This window comes from Pongo abelii, chromosome 2 (assembly GCF_028885655.2).
Source record: "Pongo abelii isolate AG06213 chromosome 2, NHGRI_mPonAbe1-v2.0_pri, whole genome shotgun sequence".
Classification (NCBI taxonomy): Eukaryota; Metazoa; Chordata; class Mammalia; order Primates; family Hominidae; genus Pongo; species Pongo abelii.
The window spans coordinates 88,917,636-88,945,492 of NC_085928.1; the positions used below are offsets into that span (position 1 = coordinate 88,917,636).

Here is a 27,857-nt window from a genome sequence, read left to right on the forward strand (position 1 = left end):
AACCCAGAAAAGGAATCCTTATCAGTGTTTTCTTTTGGTGAGCTATTTTGAGCTATTGTTTCATAATCCCCCCGTGCATCCTATGTAGTTAAAAATCACACTCTCAAATTTGTAGGAACTGCATGGGGCTATCAGGCCACCATAGTTTCACCTATCTTAGGGAGACCTCTGTGAATGAGCTGTTGATAAGAGGAATGGGTTACATGGTCAACCCTTAAGTATTTGCATAAAAAGCAATTCAAATTTGAAATATAGGTACTAGAAGCATCAAGTTGTTGGTATGGTAGTTAAGGTGTCTTCCTTAGAGGTTAGAAGCATTTTTAGATGAAGACAAGACCCGACTTCTAAATGCCACAATTACAAATATTTTTAACTTACATAAAGTTAGAGAGCTTTCCTAGAACCATATGAGAAACTAGCTTAATTCTACCCTTAAAAAGTAGATCTTGGTAGGAATATTACCTAGGGTAGAAAGATTGACCTCGTGGTAGGTACATCTTGACAAATTAGTGGTTGTTTTTAGTTGACGGTTCTTTTTCTTTCCCTTCTGAAGAGAAGATGCCATAGTTCACTCTACTTCTGACTCATTCCATATCTTTTCTCTAAGCCCATTAAAAAAAAGAAATTTTGTTATTAGGTAGTGTCAGGAAACATTTGCAAGCTAGAAAAAGCTCCTGCCCACTTTGAAACTGAATTTCATAAAGTCTTGTGGCCAGTCAACCTGTTAGTTGTGTAGCTTTAAAGATGTGCTTCATCATCCCAAATCAGAGACTGATCTTGTTGTATTTTTAGCATATGTAGCCTTGAATGACAGTGATTTAGGTACTGAGACTTGGAGTAAAATATCAGGGATGTGTTAAGAAATTGATTGACTGTGCATAGACTCTTCGGCTATCTGTAGAAAAGAACTGTCTTCCCAAATTCATGTCGCAGTTATGAGCCCTAGATACCTTGACCCCATTGACCTAGCAGTTGTCAGTGGTAGGTCCATGTATTTCATAAAGCTATATTAAAAATTTTCTGTAAATGCATTTGGTATGTATGAATGGCTATAGGATTAATCTTATCATAGTAGACTCTAAACCAAAATAATTAAGGAACCTTTGAATGAGAGCATATAGCACAGGCTTGGTGTTAGACCAAGTATCCCCAGCTATTCACCTGACTGTGTGACATTGGCCATGTTACTTGACCATCAGTGTCTTGGTTTTCTCATCTGCAAAATGAGAAGATATTAGTACTTAGAGAGCAGGTATGAAGAATAAATTTATGTCAAAGACAGGCTCTGAATACTTTTTAGTTATTTCTGCACTCAGTTTTCAACCCTTAGGTATACTTCACACGTTTTCAAGAATAGCAACAATAGGATCATCCATATCATTTCAATGACACCTTCTCTGGAGTGACCATTTATTTCTCAGGAATTGCATGAAGACAATTCATCCATCTTACCCAGGTCTTTGAGCAGCCCAAGGTATTTATGACTTTAGGTCTTTCTTACCTGTGCCAGGTCAAGGCTTGTGACTTTGAGGTGAAAGGCTCTGTAAGCCACCAGGAATCACCAGCTTTGCAAGCCATTTATTTCTCCTGGGACATATTTATTAGACTATGTGTACTGTGTAATTGAAGCAGGCTTCTCTGTAGCTGTAAAACCAATACAACTATGTTCTTAATCTTCTTCACAAAATGCCAGCTGACACTGCCTTGGGAGCTACTTATTTCAGACATCTGAAGTCCAACTATCTCTCTAAATTATGATGGTCAAAATACTTAATAATGACCATTATTAAGTCCCCAAAGGAAAGAATGTCTTCATCTTTTTGGAGACATTGGGTCTGATACTTACCTTCTTGGCAGCTGGTATCATATTTGTATTGAAAAATTATGCTACGGGGTTATGATGGTATTTAGCCAGAAGAAGGAGAAAAAAAAATCAAACATGTCCAAACTAGGATCATTTTTTCATTCCTTTTTATGGATTCAATTTTGTGATATATAGTGTTTATAAAGTCCATCAGTGAAAATGTACTCCGGTTTCAGCTTGGCCTTGAGTTTATCTGGTACACTGATTTAGCTAAAACAAAACAACAACAAGAAAAGCTTATCATCATTATTCACTCAAGCATCAATCATTGCATGTGTTTCCATCCACTCCCCCACCCCACAATTAAATGCTAGCCATTCTTCACTTCACCTCCTCCCTCTGCCCCCTTCTTCATATTGGATTAGATTTCTTTTCTCTGTATTCCTGAAAGCAACAGTGCTCCCTTCTCTCCTGGCATGTAACACTTACCACTATGAATTATAAAACGGTTGCTTTGCTTTTTCTCTTTTAAAATAGACTATGAGCTCCTCCAGGGCAGGGGCCATGTCTGATTTACTTTTATCTCTTAGTGATGCTTTGCTAGGCATATGGCAGAGCTCAATAAATCTTGTATGAATGAATGGTCTCATGACTGGTTCCTTCTCATACTTCAGCTCTTAGCTCAAATACGGTCTCTTCAAGAAAGGCTTGCATGATCACCCAACATAAAGTAGTTGTGCATCCCCGGCACAGCCTGTTCCATTGTCCTGCGTCATTTTCATCACAGAAGTTACCACTCTCTGAAATTATTTGCTAAGTTGTTTATTCTGTCTCCCCACAGAATGTGAGCGCTGTGAAAGCAGGACCCTGTAAGTCTTCCTCATTGCTTTATTTCATGCCAGTTCCTAGGCTGTCAGCACAGTTTGGTTACATGAGTGAGTGAATTTTCCCTGTTTTCCTTCCTAGCCTCAGTGGAAACTGTGAAGGCTGAATGTACCTTTTCCTGTTTTCTGGACTATCCTTAGCATTTTATTGGTACAGAGAGAACAGTTTAAATTTATTTCATGGCTTATATATTCTCTATTAAACAAAGAAAACAACTGGTTGGCAGGAAATGATGCAGATGGCTTTTTTTAGAAGGGTTGCTGGCCATTGATGTTCATTGTTTAGAACCACTGGATTGCGGTCAAATAATCATCAATTCTGATTGGCTGGGGAAGTCTCAGATTGTTCTCAATTTGTCTTTCCTGCACCCCATTGTGACTTTGCCTCAATAATCTCTTACTGTTTTGACTCATCATCCTATTACCCCCAACAAATAAAAGCATGGCCTAGGAGGCACATTCCTTTTTCCAGGGAGCAGCGCTTTTGCTGAAAATTACCTGTGTTCTTTAATACAGTTCCTCTCCTCATAATTTTTTCAGATGTCTCTTAGATCTTTCCAAGAAAGAAGGCGAAGTAAGCAATGCAAGTTTTACCTTTCTGTTTGATCCTTCTCATTGGCCCCTCTACTTATATGCTGCTCTTACTGAAAATAAAAACTTAGCTAAAGTAAATCTCACCCTAGGAATTGCTTCTAATGCTATAGCCATATACTTGGACAAGGATGATTTAACTTAAGGACTATAGGCCCCAATAGAGTGGGTTTCTGAGGGTCACTAGTGAAGGTTTCAAAGCCTCCCTGAAATTATATGCAAAATTATGTGCTTCTGTGCAGCTTTGCTTGAGAGGGGCTGTAACAGCTTTGTATCACATTTTTCAGTCAAGGCCATGACCCAGTAATTTAGGAGCATAAACACTTGAGTAGAACGGTAGTGAGTCATTGAGCCAAAGGAGAGAGAGAACAAACTCCAGTTGTTCTTTAATCTAGCACTGCGCTAAGGCTAGTATGTGCCATTGTCCAGGCATGCGAAATATTGGCTGCAGTACTGATCCTGTTGATGATTATTGCCACATTATATGTAAAATCCAGCAATCTTTGAAAATACTGAAAATAAGAATATGAATTACCTATTAATCCTAGTGTTTAGAAAAATATTTTAATAAATTTTCTTTAGTCTTTGGGTATATGATGTGTGTGAATATATATGTATATCCACTTTTTAACAATGAGTTTATATATTCTATGCACAGTTTTTACCCTGCTGTTCATGTCTTATATCATTATTATTTCCCCTAATCACTGAATATTCTTTGTTGTGCTCATTTTTAATGGTTTCATAATTTTTCATCTTATTGATATAACACATCTCTCTACTCAGTCCTCCGCTCTTGGAAGTTCAGATTGTTTCCTTGTTTTTTTTTTTTTTGAGACAGAGTCTCACTCCGTCACCCAGGCTGGAGTGCAGTGGTGTGATCTCGGCTCACTGCAGCCTCCGCCTCCCAGGTTCAAGTGATTCTTCTGTCTCAGCCTCCCGAGTAGCTGGGATTACAGGTGCCTGCCACCACACCCAGCTAATTTTTGTATTTTTAGTAGAGATGGGGTTTCACCATGTTGGCCAGGCTGGTCTCAAACTCCTGACCTCAGGTGATCCACTTGCCTCAGCCTCCCAAAGTGCTGGGATTACAGGAATGAGCCACCACGCCTTGCCTGTTTCCATTTTTTATCTTCTTAAAATAGTGCTGTGTCGACCACCTTTTTATAGGAATTTTTGCAAGACTGATTATTTCCTTAATACAAACTCCTAATGATCAGTTTACTGAGTTAAAATTAATTGTAAATTTAAAGTCTTGCATTTAGAATTATGCATTGATAGGTTTTCGAATAACAGAGAAGGCTTGTGGGGTCTGAGATTGTGCTCAGAAGTATTTTTATCTTCTTTGATATCTAAGACCAGCCCTTGACCAAGACCTCACAGTCATTTTCTTTCAGTGGCTCCTGATGACTCCCTCTCTAGCTCCTACTCTCTCTCTCTCTCTCCCCCTACCTTCTCTCTCTCTCTCCCCCTACCTTCTCTCTCTCTCTCTCTCCCCCTGCCTTCTCTCTCTCTCTCTATATATATATATATAGATATATATCTATATATATCTCGCTCGATATATGTATATCGAGAGAGAGAGGGAGATCTATAACTGTGTGTGTATGTGTGTGTACATATATATGCACACACACAGTTCCCTGCCCCTTGCACACTGTATTACCTAATCCAACTCCAGGACAGTTTTTATTGCAACATTTGCCTTGCAAAACTGTTAAGAATCCCATGTGTTCAGTGACATGTGGATTAGTGACACAGCATTTGTTGGAATGCTTAGGAGGAAAGCAAAATGTTTCCACTAAAATGCTGAAGTCAGGAGACCCAAATGCAGAGGGGAATGAATATCACAATGAAAAAATGTAAATTGATGACATAAATAGTACATTTTTCTTATGCGTAGATCCATTTTGTATGTGACAGACACTTTAGGATTCACCCTTTCAAAGCCCCTTTGTGCAGTTTTTCTTGATTCATTCAGTTAGTGAGGTTGGTTGGCATTCCCACTTCCTTTAAAACTGGAGGAATTTAGGTCCAGAGAGGTCCACTCTCTTTCCCAGCAACTCAGGTTTTGTTTGTCTCAGTGCTGAAATGGCAATGCTCGGTTTCTGCTTGGTTTCCCCCAACAGCCCAGCTGAGCTCTCCTACTTCTTCCGTATTTACATTTAATCAGTAGGACAAGCACAGGTCCTAATCTATGAGGGTTCTTTAATAAAACTATATGTATGCATTCATTTTGGGGAAAAGTAAGCAACTCTTGGAGGATATAGAGGTCAGTGATGCTCAAGAGATTTTAAAATGCAACAAAGTGTTCTGAAATGTGCTGCGTTTATCTTAAAAAGCAGTATAGAGGCTGGGCCTGGTGGCTCACGCCTGTAATCCTAGCACTTTGGGAGGCTGAGGTGGGTGGATCATGAGGTCAGGAGTTCGAGACCAGCCTGACCAACATGGTGAAACCCCGTCTCTACTAAAAATACAAAAATTAGCCAGGCGTGGTGACGTGCACCTGTAATCCCAGCTACTCAGGAGGCTGAGGCAGGAGAATTGCTTGAACCCGGGAGGCGGAGGTTGCAGTGAGCCAAGATCATGCCATTGTACTCCAGCCTGGGCAACAGAAGGAGACTCTGTCTCAAAAAAAAAAAAAAAGAAGCAGTATAGAGTTTTGTTTATTGTGGTATCTGTGGATATGTATGTGTGTATTTATAAATAAATAAAGCTTTTCTTGATGTAGAGATACTAAAAATAGGTAATAAAGCCACGCATAATCCCATGAGCCAAAGAAAGTACTGTTTTCGCGCATAACCTTCTAGCCTTTCTTTGCAAAATGGTATGTATTCTGTTACAGCTTTACTTTTTTCATATAAATTATTTGTGTACAAGCATTATAAAATTTCACCAACTATGACATTCTGCCATTTAGTTATAGTTTATGGCCTTGATATTTAGAGGAAAACAGATTTCTCCTCCTTAAATTAGTTGGTCAGGTCCCAGTCACTAGCAAAGAATTTGCCATTTGTTTTTTCCAAAATGACACCATTTTAATAGAGAACTTTAGATATTCAAGTCCCAAGCTTTTCTCACTCCTGCAGATCACACTTTGAACATACACTTCCCTGGAAAAGTTTTCTGGGATCCCTTAGAAGTAATATTTGCTGCCTTCTAAGGTCCTAAGAGCGGATGCTGCCGTCCATAAACTCTTTCTTCTGCCTCTTCTGAAAGTTCCCCTTCCTTACCCTGAATGGACCAGACAAGCCCATTAAGACAGGTGCCGTATGCCCTATATGTAATATGTGACATGATGTATAGAACACAAACTTCCTGCTGCCACAAGGCATACAAAGTGTTTGCTTGTCTAGGGAAAACCACTGGTATGCCATGAAGTGTGGGATGATGTTGCTTCCTGTGGCCTGGCTGGTAGGGACATATCTGCAGTTAACCAGTTACATACTCGCTATCTCCTTTGATAGGTCTTGGAGCATTCTGTCTTGTCAAGCAGTGACCTTTTGAGTCTTTTCTGTTAGGTCTCCCAGCTGTTTTAAATCCATCTGAGTAATGTGGGCTAAAATAAATTATAAATTGTAATAAGGTTTTTCCAGCATTCATATGCATTAGATTTTAAGATTTAATGACCATGTGGGCCTAAAACAAATCTCTGAGTTCTTGTTTTTTAAAAAAGCAATCAAGTGGAGTCTCTTGATTTTGACTATTTAAATATTAATTTGTGGTCGTAACCTGATTTTGGGCTGCTGTAAAAGGTGTGGCTTTTTAAAATGAAGGTTTTCAGCAACTAGCCAGCAAAGAGGAACAAATGCCTCTTTAAACAAAGATTTTCTTATTTGTTGTAATATACAGTTTGTTGTGTCAGTTGTGCTGGGATCTTCTGGAATATTCCATGGACTACTTCCTCAGAGGAAACAGACCTTAACTGGTTACCCCCATATCTTTCAGACTGGTTGGCTTTGTGTAGTTAACAATGAAGGGGCCATTAATTAATTAATATTTATTTTTGAATTAGTATTTTATTGCATCAGTGATATGTGAAAATGCTGGTCTTAAAAAAGAATTCTAAATAAGGCTAAAGTCTCCTTAAATGAGTCCCTCTGATCCTTGCCCCTTCTTACACTATTGAACATATCCCCATTATCCATTTGATGTGGACATTCATGGAAGGCAAAAGCCACACATGTGTTTGAGTGTGTGGAACACTTGTCTCCTGCTGTGCCTGCCATTCTGCAGTGTGGCATTTTACTGAACATTATGTTTTAAAGACTATGTTGTTACCTGTAGAGATAGCTCATTCCTTTTAACCTAGCTTTGTAGGATGGCTGCCCCACAGTTTTTTAGAACTTCCAGTTGTTGCCAGTTTTCCTTTCTACCAACAATATTGCACTGAACATCGTTGTGAATGCACCTTTGAATGTGCATTGCTAGAGAATGAAAAATGCCCCTTATTTTATATATGAAGCTCTTAAGAGAAGGGATTTGAAGATCGGCCAGAGTCTTACAAATGATTAGCAGAGTGTAGATTGAAACCATTTTCCCTGACTCTGCTTACCTAATGGGGGATTGTTTCCAAATTTTCATGTAGGTCATTGGGATCCTGGGCAGAGTCAAGTGCAGTAAAAGATAACTATGGTGAAACCTTGCTGATTCCAATTAACTAAGAAGGTCTCTCTCAATTAGGAGAAAATATGAATTTAAAGATGTCATCTTATATAATTTTGAAGTTTATACAGTGACCCACACTAATATAACCTAATAAAATTTCTTAAGGGAATCATATTAATGAGCCAAAAAAAGCACCTAATCATTATTTTAAAAAATAAAGACATATGAAAATTGTTCAACACAGTTATTTGTATCCATAGGTAAAATATTTTCCCCTATAATCTTTTTTATATTTTAATATGCTTAGCAGATGATTTTTCTCTAGTTAGTGCAAGATAACCATACCACTTCCTTTCTGAATGATGTAAATTAGCTAAGGAAGGTGAAAAGGTGTAGACATTTGAGTAACTCCTCTGTGCCAGGTAGGAGGCTTTTAAACATTTTCTCTTGTTTCATTATCTTAATAATCTTGTGAAGTGAGTCTTACTATTTTCCCTTTATAAATGGAGAAACTGAGACAGAGAGGGCCCCAAAGCACTTTGTTAAAGGATGCCTATCTGAGTTTGCCTGACTTGAAAGAGTAATACTCTACTATATCAGAGTTTCCTTAAATATGGTCCTCGGATTCTCTGTATCAGAATCTCCTGTAATTTTTGTTAATACTGCAGATTCCTCGGCCCCCAATGGTGGGACCTGGGCTGCTGCATTTCTGACAAACTACCGAGTGTGTCTTATGCCCTCTGAGGTCTGGGAGCCAGGTTTCCATGGTGACCTCATTTTGGTGATGCAAGGATCCTTGCCAGAGAGTGCCCCCATGCCTCCCAGGACGAGTAATCGTCATCATGCCTCACTCCCAGTGGGCACTTTGCCGGCTCATCTGGGCTGCTTCCTCCTTACTCACCCACTTGCCTTGCCTCGCCTCATATTACTCGTGCTGAACTTAGCATGGCTCATGGTTTGACAAGTCACTTCCAAAAGAGTTGAGATCGTCACACTCCCTAGGAATCACTTTCAAAAACAGGTGGAAATCTCCAGTGCAGCATCACCCGATCCCAAGCATCTCTTGTGTGCTTTATACAGATAGAATCTGCATTTTGCATTCTAACTCCTGCCCAAAGAAAAAAATCAAAAGAGGCAACAGCTTGCAGAAATGATTACTTTTGAAACACCAGTATATGCTTTATTTTCATTTGTCGCCTGTCTTTCGCACCCTTCCCTGGTGGTAGATTTCCCGTAAGTCTGCCCCCAATTGCTCCTGACTTCCCTAGAATTGAGGAGATCACTTGTCCCTTCCACTCCAGCCCTCCCACTAAGGACAGGGTTTTGGAAGAGCCAGCTGGATTCAATGACCACCTTTGCCTTTCTTTCTCCATTATTGTCTTTTTCTTTCAGCTTTGTGCAATTTTTCTTTTTCACTCCCAAATGACATGCTTTCCCTCCTGAGGGGCTAGTCCTGCTCCAATCCTTTCCAACAAGCTGTGAGTAGGAGGTTGCTTGGATGACTGGCAGACATCGAGACAGACATGTGCTGATGATCCAGAGGGGACCCTAGACCAACTTGGATTTGTGTTCATTTGTTAGCATTCTGTGTTGGCAAAAGAGCATCCGTCTTTGTTTTGGTATTGAGCTCATCCAAATAAAGAAAGCATTTCCTCTTCTGAAAGGCAGAGGAAAAAAAAAGAAAAGACCAAAAAAAATTTTTTAATTTTAACCATGTACTCCTTTGAAACTAAATATATACCCTTTCCTCTGTCCTGATTGGTCCGTTTCAATTGACAAGTGGATCGTGTGGAAAGGAAATATCCTGGACTTAATTGTAAGTTAAGTCTCTCTTAATCCAGAAGAGCATTTGAGATTCTGTCCAAGTGTTCAATTTCTCAGGCCGCTGAGGTCTGTGAATTTCTTTTCCCAGCCTCCAGGCTGCTGCAGTACAAGTCAGCATAGCTAATGCAGATAGATCTCCTGCCTCTCGCTCTCCTCCTCCCTCTGCTTTGATTCGATATGAACAGCCTGGTAACTCCGATGCTGGGGAGAAATCTGACATAACTCTGCAGATGGCTAGGTTGCCATGGAACACCTGGGGATTGTTCTTTAAGGAAAAGGTAACATTTATATGCTAATGATTTCTTCCCCCCTCCCCTCCTTGTTGCATTTTTTCCAGGGCTGCCAGTTCCCAAGAAGAGCCCAAAGTCGGTAAGGACTTGTCAGTTACTTGGTGCTTGTTGGGGCTGGGGTGGATGGTGGGGGGCTGGAGGTGGGAGGGTACTCTGTGTGGCTTCACTTCACTAAATGTGTTTTACAGTGGATGGGGGAGACAGGAGCCGGGGCTCATTTTCTTAAGTTCTGGGGATCTGTTTGTTATACAAGGTATTTGGGCTTGTCTTTAACTGTATAGTGATTTGTGGGCAGGCTGCCGGAGCCAGGATAAAGAATGCATGTTTGAAATCTCTATACAAATGCATCCACACTCTCCTTCAAAGGGATGAGTTTCTTAGCCGTTTTAACTTGATACAAATGCTATTGTTTCCTTTGGAAGGAGAGAAAAAAAGAAAGCTCCACCTGCTCCGTGAGTAGCATTGCTCTCAACTGGTGTTCCCAGCCATTCACATATCTACCCATTCTCTCCCTTAGCTTTCTTAGGCGCTGGAGGATGAGTTATTTACAAAATAAAAAGCCTGTAGGTTTAAGGAAGAATTGCTCTGCCCCGTATATGTGACCATGCTCAGATGGAACAATGTTCACTGCCCCAGCACTGAGAATAAGGCATTTCCTTGCTGTGGAAATGTCCTTTGTTGTTTTGCCAGCTTTAGCAGCATTATGCTGCAGGTATAGGATTCTTAAAAAAAAAAAAAAAAAAAAAAAAAAAATCAATGTTTTGCTGTCCTTTCTAATCTGGTTTCCCTGAAGATGCATTACCTAGTTGACATGTTAGCTAATAGCTTAGAGGCTATAGTGTTTTGCTTGGTGGTATGGGTTTATGCTCCTGGGGCACTAATGACAAATTAAAATGCTGCTTAACTCAAAATCTGGAACTCCAGTGCCTGTGAAATTGATCTGGGTGGAAGGGGCTTCCCAATTCATTAATATTAAGATAAAGAGGGATGTTTCCATGTGGTTTAGAAGATTTGGGGGAGGGAAAATGTACAGCCTCATGCCATCCAGGAAGGGAAAACCTTGAAAACTTTGCGGCTTACGGCGCTGCAGCTGAATTCTTTCCACCTGTCTCCAAGCCTGGCAGCACGAAGCAGAAGTTTATTAAGGAGATGAGAGAGGGAGCTTCATGCATTTTAAATCTCACTCCTAAGTTCTCCAAAGAGAAAAACCTGCAATAATTGATGTGATTCCGACGGCATAGTGCCGTGGTGATTGGAACTTTGACTTCAGGGCTGGTTTCCTTGTCAGTGTGTGTTAATGTCCAGGCAGAAAAGTACTGGTTGGTGCCCACATTGGAACCACAAAGATGCCAAAGTGTGTGCATGTGCGCATGTGTGTCTCCCTGTCCCTTGGTCATAGCCAGTAACCCAGCTGCCTTCGGAAAAATGGAAGGAAATCCAGAAGATGTGTCTCATAAGCTTGAGTTAGCATGAACCATCCTTTTTTCTCCCCCACCCTAGCCATGCTATGTTGATACATGGGCTTATTTTACACAACCTACATGGAATGGAGTCTTAACAAGGAGGGTGCTGAGGGAGATATAGTAGTTTTGCACAGGTAGCATGACGTCAGGTAGCAAGGTGTTCTTTTCCATTTTGCATTCCATTTAAATTTAGTGTGCAAAAGGATTTTTGTAATTCATTTGCATTTCTGTTTTCCCCAAGTGTTTTGGAATTACCTGGTGAACTCAAAGGCTATCAAATAGGTATTGAACCTGCATTCACCAAGTCAGTTAAGAGAATTCCCTATGACAGTTAATTTTTGCAGAAGCCATGTCATTAGCAAGCAGCAAGCCAATTACTTGGGCTGCATTCCTAAGAAAGAAGCTCTCAACTGCTTTGCCCATAGTCTGCTGCCTTTTAATTACCACAAGCTAAGAGAGTGATGTGTTGCTGGGTTGGAAAAGAATAAGCCCCCAGCTTGGGGCTTGTCCTTACCTGATTTCTGTGCCAGGACAGGGATGAGGGTTTTCACAGCATTGCTGGCACACACTGGCACCTGCTGTACAAAATTTGGGAGCTGTCGGCCAAGGTGTGCTGTTGGATGTAAAGTGTTGCTAACATCTGTGATCAGTGAGAGTTCTGTACAGGTGGGTTGAAAGTGGTTTCCCTTTCCCAGTTTGAATTTTAATGATGTCCTGCCAGGGACACAGATGATTATGGGATTTTTCTGGCGGGGTCAGAGGGAATTCACAGGGAAACTGGATGTCCTGGTACCAGAAAGCCATTCAAGTAATGACAGATAAGGTCAATTATGCAGGATGCATAATTAAAAGCACACTGATTGTACCTGGGTTGTGATTCACTTAGATTTGGCAATAGCTCTGTGCATATGTGCACAGTGTGGTCTTAGCTCAAGACCATTGTGTTGTGGTTGTTTTGTTTATTTTATTAGAGGCTCCTGACAGTGTTGGCTTGCTCATGTGACTGGCAGCTTCCTTTTGCCCTCATACCTTTTTTTTTTTTTTAGGGTTTTCAATGATTAAGTAGTTGGGTTTTTATTAGAACAGAAGGACTTATCTTTTTTTATCTTTTTTCTTCTCCTGGTTAGTCCCTGTAGCTTACTCTTAATAAGCAATTTCACCTGCAAGATTTAGTTTAAATGTTGAAATTGTGGTTTATATACTCATTGGGGACAATGGAAGTATCTTAATAAAATTTTATTAATTTAATACCTGGACTTTCATAACATCAGAGATTTTTCTGCCAAATAGCAGAGACAAAAACAAGACATATTTTCTGTCAGGTTTTAGACCTCTCTGGGAAACTGATTCTATGGCCCAACTTAATCATCCTGACTGAAAACTCATTTAACTGAGACTCTCAGTGTAAATCACCCACAAGGATCTTGTGTATGAGAGTTTAAAACTAAATATCACACCAAACCCTGAATTTTAAGTCAGTATCCACCTGTTTTCCTATGAATTCATTTCCCAACTATTCTCCCTTAATCTGTCCCCTCTTTTTTTTTGTGATAAGGTCTCACTTTGTCATCAAGGCTGGAGTGCAGTGGCACAGTCATAGCTCACTGCAGCCTCGAACTCCTGGGCCCAAGCAATCTCTTGCCTTAGCCTTCCAAGTAGCTGGGACTGTAGGTATGCACCGCGATGCCTGCCTAATTTTTATATTTTCTGTAGAGGCGTGAGTCTCACCATCTGGCCCAGGCTGGTCTCAAGTGCTCCTTCTGTCTTGGCCTCCCAATGTGCTGGGATTACAGTCATGTGCCACTGCACGTAGCTGTCATCTTCTATTTATCCATCTGTTCCTCCACCTACACATTCATCTTTCATCCATTCATTCATCCATTATTCAGAAAACTAGTATTTAGAACCCATTAAATAACAGGTTTGGTGTGAAGCACTGGAAATACTATAATAAATAAGATGGTCATGGCACCTGTCTTCTTGCAGTTTGCAAACAAACCATGTATTGATTGCTCCTTGCAAAAAAAAGATTGTCACAAATTTCCAAAATGTTTATGCAGTCATTTCATCAATAAGTATTTATTATTTTATGTGTGCCAGACCCAGTGCCAATATTCGATAAGAATTAATCAGAAAACATCCCTGCCTTCATGGAAATGGGGAGGGAGAAATAATAACCACATTAACAGGCAGATCTACAAAGATCCTCACCTCATAGGAATTAAAGTGTGATGAGCATTAATAAAGCAGAAATATAACATGGAACCCAAGTACACACATAATGTAATCATTCCACTCTTAATTATAATAACTTATAAGTCATCATAAAATACCAACACCCATGATTGAATAAGTGATGTGATTGAGCTGTGGAGTACTTTGGAGTTCCCCAGCAGCCTAGGCAACATAGGAAACCACATTCTTTACTTAGCTATTATTGTCAGATGAAAGAAAGTATACCACATTCACTAAAGAGACAAGATTTTCCTATTTACTAAAAAAAAAAAAAAAAAAATTCCTACACAAAGTTTTTATATAGAGGACCCTGGATGGTGGGCAAAGCATCCAGTGCCCATCCACATTGAAGAGGCAGTCTCTTCAACAGCCTCTTTAGAGCAGACATAGCAAGCTGTCTGCAGGGTAGCCACAGTGATAGGTTTTTGTTCCACTATCCTCTCTGTCCCTTTCCCCTGCAAGAGATGCTAAAGGAAGTTGCTGAAAACTGGTCATTAAGAGATGTGAGGGAGAGACTCCTTTTACACACACACACTGAGTGACCCTGGCCTAGATCTTTCCGTTTTATGAACCTTGCCTCTTTCTCAGACTCACACAGTTGTGTGGCCCCTGTCTTCCTTTTCCCTGGTGCCACTTATGTGACAACCAGCATGATGATTGATCCCATCAAAGCTTCTACAGCCTACAAGAAGAAGCAGTGAGAGTAGTAGATGGGTGAAGGCATAGGATCACTTAAGTCAGTCTCCTTGCCTCTCACTTCCCATGGCAACTCCCCTTCTCTGCCTTTTGGAGCCCTGGAAGATGGACTTTGCCATTGTATTACATTCCTTTAAAACATGCAGTGTGAACCAGAATCTATTTTCATATCCACTCAGTGCCTGCCTTTTCTTCTCCATTAACTCCTCTTGCCCACCTTTTTGGAAGAAATCGTTTGACTTAGACCCATAAATGATAAAAGAAACAAACAAAAGGAGTGACCATCCTCTGCACTGGCTTGGATTCGAGTCTGATTTTCACACAACCTTTAATGACATTGGCCTAATACCTCATCAGCACTTGGAGTTTTTCCTTTTGTCCATGTAAATCACTGCAGTAGCCTTTGCTCTTGGCAGATAAGTGAACTGTAACTAATTTTGCTTTAAAATGGATCGATTTGTCATTTTTAAGCCACATGAATTCTTTTCATCATTTAAGCTCCTAAGTGCTGTCTGTATTCATTTGCTCTTCCAAGCAAATATTTTCAGTTCACTTTATAAGTACCTACATTTTGAAATCATTCTGGGAAATACTGATGAGTTGATTTTTTTTCCCATTTCCATTTATAAAAACCATATGTCTTCCCAACTTCCCTGGCCTGACAGTAAGTAAGGGAATCATTCATTTCAGAGAGGTTGGTACAGTTTTAGTTTAAAAGGTCTTGTGATACAGGTTCATGGCCAACATGTGGCCAAAGACCTTTACGGAATTTTTTTAATTGAGCCCATTTCCATATTCCTAGTTGGCTATGAATTGAAACTCAGCAATAAGACTCTTGCTTCAAAAATATCAGCATAGTGACAACAATTAGCATTGGAAATTCCTGTCTTAATATATGGCACCCCTTCTCAACCAGTTACTCACACTAGAGATGTGGTGCATGGATACCCTTGTTTCTAAGCTGTCCTCCTTTTGGTGATCCTCTTCACCTCCCTTCTCTCCTGTCCCCTCCATTCTCCTGCTCCTCAGCCTCCTCCATTCAGTCTGTCAGCAATCCCTGTTGAATTTGGCACCAAAGTGTCTTCTGACCTCACTTGTTCTTTTCCTGGGTAACTCCAGCTACCCTGGTGTTGCCCACCTCAGGTCCCCACATTGACTGCAGCTGGGGCTTCCTGACTGGCCTCTCTGCATTCACTCCTCTTCCCCACCAGTCCATTCACCACCCAGTAGCGACACCAAACTTTCTGGAAACATGTTGGCTCTTGGAACATCCCCACTTGAAATTCATTAATGGATTCCCCCTCTTGAAACTAAGAATGAAACCCAAACTCCTTACGTAGCCCACAGGGCTCATGCATTATGTGGCCTCCCAGTTCTTCTCAGGCCACCCTCCTTTGCTGTGCCACACTAGCTTTTTTGTTCTTCAGAAAGTCCACTTAGCACACCCTCTTTTTTTTTTTTTTTTTTGAGATGGAGTCTCGCTCTGTCACCCAGACTGAAGTGCAGTAGTGTGATCTCAGCTCACTGCAAGCTCCACCTTTCCAAGCGATTCTCGTGCATCAGCCTCCCAAGTAGCTGGGATTACAGGTGCATGCCACCACACCTGGGTAATTTTTGTATTTTTAGTAGAGATGGAGTTTCACCATGTTGGCCAGGCTGGTTTCGAACTCCTGACCTCAAGGGATCTGTGTTCCTCGGCCTCCCAAAGTGCTGGGATTACATGTGTGAGCCACCATGCCCAGCCTTCTCTTTCTATTAGTGGGGTTCTTCCAGAGTCCTCTCTTTACCACCTTTCTAAAGGACATTGCAGTGTATTGCTATCAATATATTATATTTGATTAATATTCATCTACACACACTATGTATACACACACTTAGATACATGCCCAGGGATAAATTTCAAGAGCTCAAGTACCATCTATTCCTTATTTACATGTTGTTTCCCTCAGTATCTGGCACACAGCAGGTGATCCTATGTATTTATTGGGTTAAGTGAATAAATCTATTGCAGGTAGGGCAGCACACTTAGGAGGGCCTGGGCTGGATGTTATATTATTTGTGTACTAGGTTTTTCCATTTTTCCATGTTCTTAGTATGCACATGGTTTCATTAACAGACTTAAAAGTATACTTTTAACTACAGCTACTTGTCTTTGGGCTAGTGTCTCACCTAGGAAAATGAGGTGAAATACAATCGCATTAAATGCAAATCTGCTCCTGTGTCATAAATAGTTCAGAAGTGAACGTATTCTCATGCCCCTAGTCTTCTGGGAGGTGATTCAGACTGCTGAAAATGCATACAAGTTGACTTTAATTTGGGAGATATATAAACATGGTTTTTCTCCTGGACAGTTCTGGGCTCTAACCACAAAAAGGACAACCTCGTAACTAATTAGCATGCTCACAGAAAATGAAAAAAAAATACTTTGAATTCCCCCCACACCCACAGCATAGTTTTAAAAAATCCAGAGTGCCAACAAGATATTAAATTACAGAATATATCTTCAAATTAATGCGTTTTCATAATTGAACTTGAGAAGGAATATAGAGTGAGGTTAAGTCTTGGCAGGGAGAACATCCAAAAAGCTTCCAGATTATTCTGTATTTAGCCCATTAGTGTGCCATTTATATATGCCAGTTAGAGATAGTTGAGTGGTGGCACAGTTTTTAGAGCACGTTCTCAGGATGCTCCTTTACTTTTATTTTCCAGTTTGAGGTATAAAGTTTAGATGGCATTTAAAAGAGACTCAGAGGTGCAGTTTGACCGAGAGGCAGTTTTGCAAACTCATTCCAGATTGTGTCTGTCATTTGGTGTTAAATTGGACCTAAATGAATCATTTATTGGGGAGGTGAGAAAGGGTGTTATAATTTGAAAAATGGCCCAAGCATTTCCAGTAGACTTCATTTGCACTCTCTATTTCTGGTGGAACCATCTCTTCAGTTAAACGTAAGAGATCTAGGTCTTCCATGTCAGGGATTTATTATACTGGGGCAGACATGAGAGGGTTTCAAAAACCCATCACATGACATGCTGAATCTCTGCACACGCATGTACAGGTATGTATGTAAAAGCACATACGCATTTTCTCTGGGAGACGGGTCCAGTACTTTTATCAGACTTTCTCAGTGGGTCAGGGATGCCAGAAGGATATTTCTCTCCAGTTCAGGAAGAGGGATCAAGTGGAAAAGGTTTGAGTTAGGCTTCAGGAGGTAATGGCCCAAGAAGACAATGGAACAGAAACTGCCAATAACCCTACAAAAGAAGCAGCAGCAAAAGGCTGTTTCCTACAGGTAATCCTGCAGTGTGCACACCTTTGTGAAGAGTAGTTTCAACACGATGAGACCAGAGCTTCCAGGGTCAGAATTTAGTGCTCATAGGCCGACCCTGCAATCAATCTGGCATCTGCTAATTTGAGGAACCAAAAGAGAGTGGTCCTTTGAAGGGAGGCATGCCACTCTCAGGGTAAATGCAGAGGTCTTTTATTGAGTTTTTTGCTTTTACATTTAAAATATCTTTCCCCTTCAGAGGTGAACAAAAGTAAAACATTACTAAAATGTAAAAATATAGGAAGTAGCAGTTCCCATTAATTCTATTTACCAAGGTTCATTTTGAAATGAAAATGACTTTAAATTTTGTCTTGATTATAAAAAGTATTCTCTATGCACCATAAAAATAAAAAAGGTAGGTAATATGGGAAAGTATAATGATAAGAGGGAAAAACTCCACCCATAATCCCATTTTTTCTATGCGTTGTTATGTAGGTTCACACAAAAAAAGGGCCGATGCTATACATGGTTGTTTATAAACAAGACCCTTGTAAAGACCACATTGAAGAGGGGGGAAAAAAAAACAACAGTCCCATGTGCATGCAAAAGAAAATGAGTTTGGTATCCATCATTTACATTTTCTCACTCTGGCCCTGGGAGCTGAATTCACTGTTGGAGGAGAAACTGTTGAAGTTGGCAGAGCCAGGTTCTATCAACTCTGGAATGGCAACCAAATCTGAGCTGAGCACTTGATCCTCAAAAGAGAAAAATGGTGACATGGGATTATGATGGTGTTTGTTCCCACCCAAACATCAGCATGTTTTCCTGGCATCTGCACCAGTGTGTGTTTTTCCCCTTGAATTGGAGTGAATTAAGCCCCTCATACAGTTTTCCCAAGACCTCCAGGATAGCTTAGAATATGGTCCTCAAATTTCTTCCGCAGGCACATCAAGTATAATTTTAAACGGTCTATCTTGCCTTCATTGAATGCATGTCCAGTTGTTCTCAATTTTGAATCCTTGCCAATACCTGCGTTCAAATCTGTAATAGTCAAGAGCAAATGAAGTTTTTGTCCTCCTTGGGCTTTCTTCAGATACTTGTTTCAAAGCAATTACTGGAAGGAGAGGAAGTATAGGGACCTGAGAATTAAATGAAGGGACCTTGCAAATTTCCAGCAGAATTCCAGGGGAATGAAAGATGAAGAATACTTGGGGAGACAGCAAGGAAGAATGGCCTTGATAGGATTGATCGGAACACCTGGTGGAAGATTTGGGCTCTGTAAAGAACTTCAGGGATCTAGAATGATCAAGGTCAAAGCTCTTATAAAGCACTTTAAAACCACGAGCTCTACAGGATCTATACAAGAGAATGGAGAGCCCCTTCCTGTCCTCTACCCCATACAATGCTTTAAATCAGCTAAGTATAGTGATATGGTGTCTATGATGTATGAGGCATGACTGCAGGATTTTTTGTTTTGAATAGGGAAGGCTAAACACCTGAGATTACCACAGTCTTTTATTGGAGAAAATAAGAACTACAGTTATTTTCTGTTCTACCCACTATTTTCCTTTCCATTAGTTCTTACTCTCCATTCATTCGCCATTCTAACAGAGCTTTTCATAAAATGAGAAGGGTCTTTGCTGAGCAGATTTTAATGAGCAAGGACTTGGTTATTCAACTGAAATTTAAATGGAACTCTTCCCCTTTGAATATTATAATACTTGGACTTTGGAGAAGTTGCAAATCTAAGAAGGCTGACCCCCAGAGGTCAACTCATAATACAAAGTTTGGTCTTGGTTTTCAACCAACAGTACTATCAGCAGTTTAAGAGATGAAGTGTAATGCTTGCAAAATTGATTAGCTAAGAATTATGGAAGTTCTTCATATATTAGTAATTTCTACACATAGAAATACCAGTAAACATATAATACTAGGCATGATTTTTAAAAGATCTGACCTCCGTTTTTTTTAATAGTCGAAAAGAATGGATAGCAAACTCTTAGAGGGGAATTGGGTATTTTATTATTAAAAGATACAAGACATGGAGTCCTGAGGAGCGTCTTTAGCCCTGATTATATTTCTTCTGGATATTATAGCCTTATCGTAAACCACTCATGGTATTTGGTGTCACATATTTTTGTGAAAATGAGGATGTTAAAACTGATCCATCTTGCAATAAATGAGCATAGCGTCTTAGCTGAGAACCTGTGATGAATATCGGATTTGTTTTCCGCTGTAGCCCAGAAAGCAGTATGGGTTATGATTATGTCTTTCTATCTGGCCCACCCCTCTGTTTGTCTGCCAATCACCTGGGGATTTATCTGCATTCAGCATTAGCTGGAGAAAGGTGGGAGCCAAAATACTGTTGATATGTATGTGTATGCAGAAGTGCTAAACAAAGACAAGCTGGTGGAAAACACCCACTCAGAGAACCAATAATAATCTTTTCTTCTTGCCCCTCTCACTTGCTTACTTTCAGCAACCACTGGAAAGGAAAGACAGCCAGAATAGTTCTCAGCACAGTGTTTCCAGCCACCGAAGCCTGCACACAGCATCCCCAAGCCACAGCACACAGGTGCTCCCCGAGTTCCCACCTGCAGAGGCCCAAGCTCCAGATCAAACTGACAGCTCTGGTCAGAAAAAACCAGATCCTTTTAAAATCTGGGCCCAGTCCAGGAGCATGTATGAAAACCGACGTGAGTAGCATCCTGGCTTCTGTCTTACCCTGACCCCTCCGCAGGGCTCTACCTTTTCTCTTGAAGGTTATTGAAAATAGAGGAGTTGCAGTGTATAAACTGGATAAAGTGAAATCTGCAAGAGGCAAAAGTATCACAGAGGGAGTGGACTCTGCTGGCTATCCATGGAGGCTCCACTATGCCTTCACTTTGGGGAGGGGGTAGAAGTGGATGGTTATCACATAAATGCCCTGGGTAAAAATGGGTTTTTTTCCTCCTTTCAGTTAAAAGGAATGGTAGATAAGAGCTGCTGTCTAATTAATTCTCCGAGTGGAGATTGTGATATGCTCTGAGCACAAATCTGATGTGCAGTAGAACTTAAATATGATTGACTGGGGTTTTGGGCTAATGAGAAGAAATTAAATGCTTTTTAAGTGGTCTCTTGATTTTAAAAAATACTGGTAATTTTTTTAACCATTATAATCTCTCTAAACATTCCCCACAAAAAGGAAAAAACAATAGCAGTGAGTGGTTGTGCTTTAATTACTTATCCAGTGCTTTACCTATTCTATAAATATGAGCTAGTGATAGTATACTTTGTAACTTCTTGGCTTGTATAAACATAATATCACCCTCATGTTTAACGTCTTTTTATTATGAAATGATTCCCAAAAACTATTCACCATAAATAATATTCATTTATCTTACCAATGAAAGTTCCTAAAAATGCCTTAATTTTAGGTGATGCAAATTGATTGTTGTTGTTGGGTGGCTGTTTTCTGATGTTTTCTTATAATGGTCAGGGTGAGGCAGCTATGAAGGACAGATACCTCATTTTCTCTTTTTGGTATGGGGTAGGAGAGAGGTGTTGTGATGGTGGAGATTCGGTTTGTTGAAGGGTCTGAGAGAAGCTGGAAGAGTGAAGGGAATCATTTTGCTCATCTTCCCCTCAGCACAGGTTTCATTCCTAGCTGCAAATGTGGTCACTGCTCAGCGGGGTCCCCATCGAGAGTCGTGACACAGAGGTTGTGTGAGGTGTGGGTCTCCGGCCTCCTGTCCACCACACAGACTTGGCCATGCTGTGCTTCCTTTGCTGGCTGAGGTGCATACTGAAAGTCAACTCCTTTGTGACCCAAGCAAAATGGGGCAGTGAGGCCAGCATCCTTGTCTGAGGAGGAAAGTTGTTCAGTCCACTGAATGATACTCAGCAGTTGGGAGGCAGAGGTGAGCTTGGAGTCTTGCTGGTTATCAAATGTTAGGAGTCACTCAGGGCTTCATCCTTTTCCTCCTCAAGGGAGAAATATTACTGCCTTCTTGCTACCACAATGCATGGAATTAAATAGGCTGTTTTGGCTACAAGTTCACTCTGCTGACAAAAAGCCCACTAATTTGAGCAGGGACTTGTTTAGTTGCTGGACTAGAAAGACACCCCTAAAGTACCCCCGAGGCCTGACTAAAGGAAATGAAGTTCCATTTGGAATGACCTCATATGCAGTGGATGCTAACCAGGAACCAGGTTCTGTCCTCATTGTGTCTCCTTGCTCATTGTAGTGATTTCACTGAAGAAAACCATTTAAGAGATATTTCCAAAGAGGAGCGTTTTCACATTCCCCCCACATTTCTCTCTAAGCTTGTGGCTCTTCCAATCAATAGCCCAACTTCAGTTAATGTTGAGATATTGCTTTATTGACTGAACTCCTGCTTTCCTCAATACAGTACACATTTATGATTGAGTTTTCCTGTATGAATCTTTTTGTGATAAAATGAATTGCATTCTGAAGGGCTGGCAGGGGCATCCTGGGTTGACAGGACAATTGTAAAACATCCGTTTAATGGAAGGCTATTGCTCAAATGCCATTTTTACCCTGGTGGCGGCAAATTTTCTTAAGAATTTGACTTAATCAAATGTTTCTAAAAAGTTTTCACTAGGAAAAAAAAAATAAGAAAAATATGTAATGTGGCCATAGCCAGCTACTGTAAGTACTGAAATTGCTCAGGTGGCAGCCGGACTGAAATATTCGGGGCCAGGCGCCATGGCTCAGTCATGTAATCCCAGCACTTTGGGAGGCCGAGGCGGGCGGATCACAAAGTCAGGAGTTGGAGACCAGCCTGGCCAATATGGTGAAACCCCGTCTCTCCTAAAAAATACAAAAATTAGCCGGGCGTGGTGGCGTGCGCCTGTAGTCCCAGCTACTCAGGAGGCTGAGGCAGGAGGAATCGCTGGAACCTGGGAGGCAGAGCTTGCAGTGAGCCGAGATGACACCACTGCACTCCAGCCTGGGTGACAGAGCGAGAATCTGTCTCAAAGAAAAAAAAAAAAAAATTCAGAATGGTGCCAGTTTTGTTCCTTCACTTTCTTTAACATCTGAGGAATCGGATAGAGCAGCACAAATGAGAACCTATTCCTTTTTGGTAATTGGAAGCTCTGTAGTTGATGGATAGATAGTAGCAACCTAATTGATGTTAACATTCACATGGATTTCTTCCTCACTACTAAATGAGGATAATGATGAGACCTCCCCCTGGCCCCCATGGTAATTATTCAGTATCTGTCACAGATTTTCTTATTTTCACAGCACCTAGGAATAAACCTACATCAATCTTGTCTTTGAATCAGTATTTTTCTTTATCTCAGATCAGTTTCTGCCATTCTCTTAGGTTGTTTTGTATCTTGTCTTTCAAAGAGAAAAAGTGTATAGCCTTGTTAGATGTGATTCCCTGCCCCTTCCCCGCAAGACAGTAAAATGAGCAGAGTACTCCAGGAAAAACAGGAAAATTGAAGTCAGCAACAGCAGCTTAACTGTGCCATATTACCCTCTTTTTGTTGGAAATATATTTTTCTTTTTCTTTTCTTTTATTATTAGGGGCAATGTGGAGATTAACACAGTCTGTGAACGCATTCCTTCACATGGTCTAAATGTGTTGCAATGTACCATATTTTTGATATGGCCATCTCTCAAGGCAGCAGTATTAGAATGAATCAGTCTAAATTACAAATGTGTTCATGAATCCTTTTGAAGGGTTTCAATGTTTAATTAAAAACAAAGACGAGCACTGAAGTCCTTTAAAAGCCATGTTGCCTGTTTATAGTTTCTCTAGAATTGTGCACATCTTAAAAACGACAGTGATACAGTCTTATTACTAAATGTTTAGGAAAATCAGATCATATCCAGTAGCATTTGCTACAAAAGAAATTATGAGGCTTGTAGTTGAAACTTTGCCTGTTCACTATATAGTTTGAAAAGAAAAAGCTCAAAACTGTCCTATTAACCAACATTGTAAATCTGTCCTGCCTTGAAGAGACATGCTTACAAGTTTGGAAGTGGCGATTGAGCTTCTTTATCATAGTGAGCTTAAGAAGCTTGGATGTACCTCCAGATTTTAAGAGCAATTATGAGTTTGTGTTTGTGTGTTTGTTCAGTTCTTGGATAGATCCATTGATTTGCATCTCTAAATATAAGACTATTCTGGCTTGAAATGCTTAGAATTCACCTCAACAGATATTAGTACAAGAATGAATTTCATCCTGGACTTGATACACTTTTGAGTAAATGCTGTAGTACAGTGGTAGCACAAATATACTTAAATTTTTCAAAAAGCAATAAGGGTTTAGACAAACCATGATTGAAGTAAGGCCATTCAAGAATGTGTACTTTAGAGTGTCATTAAATAAGGAGAGTTTAAGATGGTAAGAGGAGGTATGGGAAACTCTCAGTGGTGCAATTGTAAATTCTAGCTTTTTGACAAGTAAAGCACTGTGAAAAAAAAAAAGAAAGAAAAAATGGAATCAAACTGTAGTCTTTTAAAATAACAGCCATGACCTTTATTATGAAAGCTGAACTGACTGTTCCTTATCAATCAAAACTAAATTAAAGTGAACTAAGAGAAAGAATGTACATTAAGCTTTGCAAAATTGTAAAATTAATATTCCAGCTATGTCACCTTCACCTGCGTCGGGATTGAGCAAGGGTGAGAGAGAGAGAGAAATCAATTCCACGAATTTTGGAGAATGTCCGAGTAAGGATCTGCTGAAAACTTTTGTCTCTCCATTTTCATTCATCTTGTTTGATGTTCTCATTGGTCTGGGGGCCTGGGGAGAAGTTCAGAAAAGAGAGGGAAGAAAAAAGGGGCATGAAGGGAAGTGCCTTGGAGCTCTTGTTGACCAAATGCAAACCAAAGACAAGATGGAATAAAAAGGGTTTTGCATGCCCTTGTCAAGTCTGGAAATGTGTTAGTTTGTCTGTAGTAATGGAGACACCAGGCGGTTTCTCTGCAAACCTGGTGGGTCCATTCTCTCCAATTATCAAAGGAAGTCTTTTGACTGCTTTATTGAATTGTCACTGGCATTGCCCAAAGGAGACTAACTGCAGAAACTGTTCATATGCAAGGGCTTACAAATGAAAATTGGACAAGGTTTTCTTAGCTCTATTTGATTTAGCCTCACTCAAAAAAAGTGATATTAATATTGGAAAAATGGTTCTACCTTACTGCCGCCTAAAAACTTAATTCTAATAAAATCTGCCTGAAGTAAGGAAGAAAACCATTTTGGGGGAAGTAGTTTAGAAACTTCAATGCCTCTAAGGAGAGGTGGCCTCAGAGGACACAGAAGAGAGAAATTTTATAATCCCATGTGTTTCAGTACTGATTTATTGCCAAAGTTATATATTGGGGTAAATGGCATTTAGTTGGTAGAAGAGTAGAATTCTTAAAATGCCAAAATTAAAGTAGCAAGACTTTCTTTGTAACATGTCTGTGTGTCGATGTTTATGTCTCTGTTTTCTGGCTCACTGTTGTGTCTTTAACATCCCTAGTGTCAGTGGGCATCTTCCTTTTCAACAGAAAGCCTTTAAATAAGTTTACCATTTTCCCACTGATTCTCAGAAGGAAACGAAGCTTTTTTTTTTTTTTTTTTCGTGTGGACTAAACGGTGTGATAAGACTAAATCTGTTGGCCACAACCTCCCATACCATGCTAGCTCACACCTAAATGAGCAACAGTAGGCAAAAACTTGTTACATTTGGTGTCACTGTAGGGTGGGCAAATGTTCTAGTGTTAAATGATGCTCAGAAAAATGGGCCTGGGCTGGAAGTCTCTGTAGAGGCCCTTTCGTTGTTCCCAGAAAGGCCACACACTCAGCAGACCTAAAACAGACTCTGCCAGGAACCCAGTGCTGGCTGGAAAGCACCAGTGGTCTATTTGAGTAATAATCCTCTTGCTTGAGTGAATCAAAGATGGAGACACAACTTGATTTAATTTGTTGTTTCGTTGAGGCTATTACAGCAAATATCCTTTAGCCAGCTACTCGAACAGAAAGAAAATATTGTTACCTTAGCGTGCTCAAGAAAATATTACTCTCAAATTGTGTTTATGGGAGTCCTGTGCAGTAGCTTAGCTCCATGTTCTGGGTGTTTTGCAGCTTAGCCTCAGCAATTATAATAAAAGCAGTGGATAGAAAGCACCCATTTACAGCCCTGGCACTGAGATAGCTCAAGTAAAAAGATCAGATTCAAACTCCTCTGACTTGTACTTACTGGTCACTTGGTTTCTTCTCTGTTGGTGGATTCATTCACTGTACATTTTAAGTTTGTGGGTGAATCACTAAAAAGGGACATCTCTTCGGCAACCTAAAATCTAAACATCCACCTTCTTCTTCCCTATTCCATTGTACAAAACTGGAGAAGAAAAGAATTAAATTCTCAGGCCTGCGCTTTCCTTCAGCCCCAAATCCAGTTAATTAAATAAGAAGGTATGCACTATAGCATTTGAAAATTTCCTTTAGGATTCACTGCAACTGAATTATATTTTTTTCTCTTTTAAAAAAAGATATATCATTTTATAGGTCATAAAACACCCTATGTATACATTAAAATATTACATAAGAATTAAATAGAAATAACTCTTTTACTTTAGTGAAGTAACAGTGGTGTATAGAACAATTTCATATATAGTAAATATTTTCTTATGGAAATTGCATTTGTTTTAAAAAACAAGATATTCATTTTAAAGCACTGGACCATTACTGAGTATTGAAAGTAAAATATCAGGTTATTGGAAAATGAATTAATACTTTTAATGCTGAAATATCATAGGCAAATTCTAGAGTAAAGCAGTCATTTTGGCAATGAGATATATGATTCATTAACGTAGACTTTTTGTCATCACCATTGATCTTAAGGATTTGGAGGCCTGCCTGATTCTGGTAATAGTATTGAAATCCTAATAAAATTTGTACAGTCACCCCTCAGTGTCTGCTGGGGATTGGTTTCAGGACACCCGCATCCCCCACCAAGGATATAAAAATCCATGGATGCTTAAATCCCTAGAAAATTAGCCTAATATTTGTGTGTAACACACACACACACACACACACACACCCCTTCCTGTATTATTTATTTGTTTGTTTGTTGTTTATTTATTTATTTGAGACAGGGTCTCACTGTGTTACCCAGGCTGGAGTGCACTGGGGCAATCATGGCTCACTGCAGCCTCAACCTCCCTGGCTCAAGCGATTCTCCCACCTCAGCTTCCCGAGTAGCTAGGACTGCAGGCACACACCACCATACCTGGCTCATTTTTTATTTTTTGTAGAGACAAGGTCTCACTATGTTGCCCAGACTCGAGTGCCTGGGCTCAAGCGATTCGCCTGCCTTGGCCTCCCAAAGTGCTGGGATTGCCACTGTGAGCCACTGCACCCCACCTCCTATATACTTTAAATCATCTCTGCATTACTTATGACATCTAATACAATGCAAATGCCATGTAAATAGTTGTGATACTGTATTACTTAGGGAATAATGACAAGAAAAAAATCTGTACGTATTCATCACAGCTAAAACCATTGTAGGTCTAACAAATTTTCTATCTGTGATTGGTTGAATCTAAGGATGCAGAACCCACAGATATGGAGGACTGACTGTATGCGGAAATACTAGGATGTTTTAGAGTAATTTTTGGCAAAAATGATCTAACAAAGCCTATTAGCTTTGCTAGTCTTAATTGTTTTAAGGAAGAAGAAAGTGACTTAAAGATAAATCAGAAAGTCTGTTTAAACCAAGCTGTTCTCTTTCATCCTCTAGTAGAGGAAACATCTGGTGACTTAATATGACTTCAGAATCCTTAGATCTGGCGTCAGAGGTGAATCTGACTTAGCCTGAGTTCTGTTCTTGGACATGGACACCTGCTTTGTGGTGTGGCACATAATAATTTTAATTTACTTAATTCTCCTTGCAAGAATACTGAGGAAAGCAGTTAATGCTGACTATTTGTAGTGAAGGATCATTGCTTCAGCTTGATTCAGAATTATCAAACAGTGATGAGTCCTGTGAAGAACTTTAGGGCTCAGTGACCATTCCCACTGTTTACTTTATCCCCATGTCTTCCATTATTTCACCTGTTCAGAGTATTTTGTTTCTTTGCCTATATTGAAAATCTTCCATCTGATCAAGCACCACCATTCTTGTCCTGCAACTGTGTTCATCTTGGGGGTATCATTGCTTTTATCAGTAAAATAATCCTTCTCTT

The 27,857-nt window shown here is 40.1% G+C and overlaps 1 protein-coding gene across 39 annotated transcripts in view; it reads left to right on the forward strand.

The window, feature by feature from the left end:
* MAGI1 (membrane associated guanylate kinase, WW and PDZ domain containing 1) overlaps positions 1-27,857 on the forward strand; it is a 678,789-nt gene that overhangs the window by 621,929 nt on the left and 29,003 nt on the right. For 22 of the 39 annotated variants that reach the window (XM_054550292.2, XM_054550294.2, XM_024244055.3 and 19 more), the window contains 3 exon segments: positions 10,049-10,080; positions 20,141-20,357; positions 24,270-24,353. In XM_054550292.2, the coding sequence (XP_054406267.2) occupies positions 10,049-10,080; positions 20,141-20,357; positions 24,270-24,353 (333 nt within the window). 39 annotated transcript variants of the gene reach the window in all.